At 38.0% G+C, this 6000-nt stretch overlaps 1 protein-coding gene across 1 annotated transcript in view; it reads left to right on the top strand.

Moving 5' to 3' along the window:
* The first annotated feature begins 285 nt into the window (after window positions 1–285).
* MYBPC1 (myosin binding protein C1) overlaps window positions 286–6000 on the top strand; it is an 83569-nt gene continuing 77854 nt past the window's right edge. Inside the window, 1 exon segment of the mRNA XM_064513889.1 lies at window positions 286–388. Coding sequence (XP_064369959.1) covers window positions 364–388 — 25 coding nt within the window. The 5' untranslated portion in view covers window positions 286–363.

The raw sequence follows: 6000 nt of genomic DNA, 5'->3' as shown, positions 1-6000 counted from the left end.
CGTGTGTGCGTGTCTGTGTCTTACAGAGACAGAGCACGGTGCTGCTGAATTTAGAAAGTTATAGATGTTCTCATCAGCCCCATGCAATGCAGCAGAGATTCCTTCCAAAAGCCAAGAGAGCAGAAGCTGCAGACAACAGATGTAAGAGGGGTTCCCATAACTGTCAATTTTCAGAGTGTTTGCACTGAAAAGAGAGGAGGTGCTATTTTGATTGATATTTCAGTTGCAGTATATAAAGCAGAGGAATTCTTCTCCCCCTCTGCTTGTCATACTGATCTGCATACTCTCTCAACTGGACTTGGGGCTACTACTTACTGTATCTGAAAGACTGAAACTCATTGGGAATAAAGATTTCGTGTAACAATGCCGGAACCCACCAAGAAAGCTGGTAAGTATAACAAATATAACCCGAGCATTTCTTAATTACATGACTTATAAGTACACACCAAAATACCCTGTATACCATTTTGCATGGTTTAAATAACAAGAGATATCTAAGAGTGATAACCTTATAACATCATTATACTGTCACAGATTATTGCTCCTTTTAAGCTGAGAAATGACTTTCAGGTAGGTATATAGCACAGAAAAGCCTGACCTTCAACTATTTTAGACAATAAACAATGGTTTAGCAGAGATAACAAGAAACTACTTGATTGGGCAAATATCACAATCACTTTTTAAAGACTGCAGAATTTTTGTAGTGCAATTAGTGGTCTCTCTACAGCTAAGATATCCAGACTCTGGAAAACAGGGTATAAACCGTTGTTATGTTTTAAAAACTCAGCATGTACCTATGTTTTTCATTAGTCTCTAGAAAATAAGGTTGTTTATATTATTAAATAGAAAGGATTTTCTATTTTTAGTTTTAAGTTTTTGATAAAATATAATCTATATGCATCATGCGTAAGTGAAGAAAGTAGTAAGTAATTTTTTCTATACAAGTCAAACTGCAGTGATATATTTTGCCACACTAGAAAAATTATTGTCATAGCTTTCAGGAGCATAGTTAACAACAGCAATACTGGCCAATTTATTGTATTCTCTTCCACAGTAAAGTTCACAGCAATGAAGCCAATTGTGTAGTCTGTTAGCAAGATACAAGTTACCCATCGGAGGCAGTCCAAATAGATGGAAATGTTTAGGGACTATTAATTCATGAGTTTTTAAAAACTGGCCTTTATTTTTTACTATTTTGGAAATTTAAGCTAAGTAAACCTCTTACAGTTACATTACTTCTGTAGCCTTTTTTTTTTTCATGCTTAGCCACTTTGAGAAATTCTGATAATTATTGTTTAGCACTGACAATACACACAGCCTTTATTAAGTCATAAATGCACAGACTGTATACTTTGGAAGTGCTGTCAAACAAGTGGCATATAGACAGGTTCCCTAACGCATCCCCAAATGCAAAACTGAGTTTAATCTTAAAGGTAATTTTTTGGAAAGGAGTCATTAAATAGCATTTATTTCTCAACAATTCTGAAATGTCTGATAGGTCCATGTTTGTAGAATGAATAATTACATTTGATTTAACATTGATCCACAAATAGAATTTGCTTTATTTTTGTAATATTTTCTACTTTTGTGAAAGGCAAGAGCAGAGCAAGTTTCAGGAGCATTATACAGTTTCAGCACCTTGTTGGGGTTTGGACATGTGAAAACTTAGTTTTTTGCAGGACTGAGCCTTAACCAAGTAGTGTTGACAGATCAATGTGATCATTTTACTTACTGGCTCTCCTTAGTGCTCGAGGACAATGATGGATGAAGTCTCTCTCTGAAAATAGCTACACCAAGTGCATGTATTAATATGAGAGCCTAATCCTCTATATCAAACCTAGAGCCAAGCCCCTTCTAAAGTGTCTTATTTGTAATGCAAATGATTTACACATGTATTAGGTGTCCTTTTTATTTGATCTTATTTGACTGGATATTACACAGTTTAATCAGAATGCATTCTGTGACTACATATTAAAAACACTGAAACATTTCTGCGTTTTTAAGAGAAATATACTTTGGAGAAAATTTGTTTGGAGGCTCATGGTTTTTAAGGGTATTTTTCTGTTTAAGAATAGACTGTTTCAAAGATGTTCTTACAATACAGTGATCTAAATGCAGTTCCATGGTTGTGTTACAAAATTAGTTTAGTAACTTTGAACAAAAATACATTGATAGTGGAACATAGACGTGTTTTGGGGTGAGTCAATATTCAGTGACATAAGAAAACAATATTAAAGCCTTAGGTCCTGATGAACTCTGGAAAACTGACACATACAGGTTGTAGAGGAGTTCCTCCTTATTGCACTCAGCTCAACTGCAGCCAGTATCAGGGTGATAACATATTTATCTTACTATACTTAAGAGATTGGGTGGTTCCTAAAGTCCTCTGGTAGATCAGGAACTCACCTGAGCAGGTAGGAGTGATTGTGGTACTACAGTAGTGGCAGGAGTATTTGTAGTAATGTACTGTTAACAGTAGAGTACCATTGCTAGTGCTGGGAGTAGCTCTACCAGTAACTCAGACCCTCATGTGTCCGTCAAATGCCTGTTCTCAAAGCAGTGTCCAATATGTGAAGGATTGAATGAAATTAATTAGTGAAGATTAACCTTGGACTGGCTAGATTGACTATGTTCTGGCAGGCACCACTGGAAGGACTCACTGAGAAACCTTTGGGGAACTAGTGGACTGACTACAATAGAAAGGAGAGAAAGAGGCTTAAGGCACCTTCATCACAGAAGCACCTTAGCAGTAGGTTTCTTCTGCCATTTCCAAAAGAAGCAAGCTACATGAGTGATCCCATACTCCTTACTCTCATAGGTCCTTTCATCAGAGTTAAGAAGAGCAAGCAGCTCTGAAATCAGAAACTGGCTAACACTTCAATATTAAGAAAATCTCACCATTGCATTTTATGTCACTGGAATAAATGGCTAGATTTTGCAGAGACAGTAGTGTTGCAAACTCCCAGGCTTTTTTCAGACCAAATGCTCGCTGAGCTATTTTAAGATTACTAGATTACCAAAGTGGGAAATTTCCTGATTTGGTGAGAGGGTAGCCCCACAGTGCACATTTACACAAATAGAATCACCAACCTAAACACACACTCAACTGAGAGAAGGTTGTTGGAGCACTTCGGCCTAATGGAATTTGTCACTGTAGAGACAGGCTTCCTTGATGAATGATTTAGGGCCTCATACTCCTAAAAGATCAAAGTCCTATTTATTTTATCAGCTGTGGCTTCCTTGGAGTATATGCTTATGTTGTTGTAAGATAGTTTTGTCTTGGCCTGTTTAGCATTTCCCACACACAAGGTGAAGACCACATCAGTGGGTATCCCAATACCTGATCCGAGTGGATGACTAGGATCATGAGGCTAAAGACCTTTTCCAGTACAGTTAACTTTAATAGCCTTTAGTTTTCCTGGTGGCTAGCAAAATAACCCTCCCTCATATAATTACTTCCTGTAATTTATTATAATCGTTCAGCCAATCCTCCTATCTCCCCACTTTCCTTTTACTAATATTCATAATAAAGGCTGCCCATTAATTAGCTGCCCTCTTAAGCTGTCATAGACCATGACATTTGGCCATGCTCTTGTAAAAGTGACAAGTCTATCAAGAGCAACAGTTTCAAACTATTTGTGGGCATCATCCCACAGGCACAGGTGCAAGTCGGTCCCCAGTGGGCAGCTCTGTAAATTTGCCGTATTTATTCTCCCCAGTCTAGGAAATAATTCATGGCCATGAGTTAAGTGACCATTCCAAATTTTAAGCCAAAGCATTTATCAACTGTCTGCCAGCCTCATTTCCTAAAGATTTGCAAGGTCTGCTTGAATACTGCCTAGAGCATCACATATTGGCAAGGAATTAAATAAGAAAGCAGTGTTTCTACTTTACCCACTGTTTTAGTAAAGCTATGTTAGATCTGTAAACAGCATAAATTTAAAAGTTCTAAAGAAAACATCTGCTAGAAGGAAGATCTCTAAAACACAAAGCAATTTGTGAATGGAGGTAAACAGGCATTGCAGTAGAGGCTGCTTTAGACATATGAGGATACTGTTCCCTCTTAAAAAGCCCAGCCAAACAGCCTTTTTTCTATTGGCTTTTAACTGTGATGGATTTTGCTTCATTGCCTTATTCTCGTATAATTATATTTGCATTACACTTACAATGTTTAAATCATTTAATTAGTTGTATCAAGATAATAGGTAGTCAAACAAGTTTCATCAAAGTTAGATTTTGTCATATAAGCAAATGTATAGAGCAGCATTTCAATGGGAAATCAATCAGTATCAGGAATGGATGAAAGATCATTAAAGTAAAAATTTTTTTAATATCATATTTTCAAAGTTAGGTAATTTTTCAGAGCTGAAAAAAGTTAAATTGAAATTCTGCTTAACTATATGGATTTGGCTTTGGTCAAAATTAACCTTGTTGATAGAAAGTTTTCCTGAAAATTCAAGAACCCAGCATGTGAACATCAGAAAACCTTGCTTAGTGCTTTTCACCCAGAAAACTAGACCTGTACACTCATTTTATTATGGCACCAAAATGGGTAGTGCAGCTGCTGCTGTCCTTGCTGCATAGACACATGCTTCGGTAAGGCACAAGGAAAGCATATAGAAATTCATCTTCTGCCATCATCCCTTTCCCTCTGCAGGACTGACTGTAAAATGCATTCTCATTATTCTAACTAGCTTCAGTCTTGGACCCCACTCACACAGAAAGCCAGGCCCATACATGTCATTTACAGATACTGCATTAAAGTGATAAGTTCTGGTGTCAGATCTGCAGTGATACTAGCTTTGGCAGCTCTCTTCAGTTTCCTGTTCTTCACATGTTGGAGGTGGAAGAGTGAAGAAGGAATCCCTAACCCCTTATCTTATTTTCCCTATCAATTCTTTAGAAAGTTTCTCTTCATCACCTCTTGCTAATAAATTTAAAGCCCTTACAAATAGAAAGCAAACTTACGCCTAACTGTTGTAATTAGATCTGCAGGGGTGGGCCCCGCTGCCATGCTGAGCTCTATAAAGTGGTGCTCTCCTGCATAGATCTTGTTGCACATTGGGAGCTGGGTTGTTCTTAGACTATCTTTGTCCTCCCCCAACTGATTTCCAAGTGGTGCTCCCACACTTCCTTCGGAGATATCAGTCTGTCTCCGATTCGTTCTTTGACCTTCCACCTCCTCCTCTCTGAAGTTTAAGACTCCTTTTCCAGTCACATTAACCTGATTGAAAAACAACCTACATTGGCAAAGAAAAATCCCAAAATTTGAATTGGTTTGGGCTTTTTTTTTTGTTTCGTTATAGTGTAAATTGGAGGAAATGCATTCCTCCCCCCCCCCTTATGCAATGCATTGATTTTATTTTAATATAATCATAGGTGGATAAGGCAAGACTGGTTTGGCTTGCTGCTATTCTTACTTCAGTTGAAAAGCTAACCCACTCTGTGCAGAAAGCAGTGCGGCTAGGCACAGGAAAACGATTTAATATGGTCACACTAAAATCAAAAACTGATTGAGTTCAAGAGGAAAGAAGAGAACTGGCTCTTCAGTAGGCCAGAGGGTGCTTTGTACTTGGCAGAACTGAAATGAGCAAATGCTGCCTTTGTGCCTCCCTGTGCTGCACCTGTTGGGAAGATAAATAAAGGACTGCCCAGTTCTTTCCCCTCATACCTCCTAAATATATCACTTAAGGAGAGCTTAGTAAAAAAAAAAACACGCTACAACACCCTTCTGTTCCATGAAAAATGGGAGGAGTTTCTTCGTTTTAGTTTCAGGGATCTACCAAACAAGACAGGAGGGTCTGCGGTCACATACAAAAAAATAGCAGAGAAATTTGGTGAGACTTTGGTTATCAAAACATTAGTAACCTCCACATACTTAAACGGTCCATGGAAAAAGTAGGTAGCACAACATCAAAGAATCTGTTGCAGGAAGGAGCATCCAAAGGATAGCTTGAACTGAAGGAGCAGAAGTTTGAACAGAAATCATCTGGGGAAATT

Source organism: Dromaius novaehollandiae, chromosome 1 (genome assembly GCF_036370855.1).
Source record: "Dromaius novaehollandiae isolate bDroNov1 chromosome 1, bDroNov1.hap1, whole genome shotgun sequence".
In the NCBI taxonomy this organism is placed as follows: domain Eukaryota; kingdom Metazoa; phylum Chordata; class Aves; order Casuariiformes; family Dromaiidae; genus Dromaius; species Dromaius novaehollandiae.
This window is presented reverse-complemented; position numbering and strand designations above follow the sequence as displayed.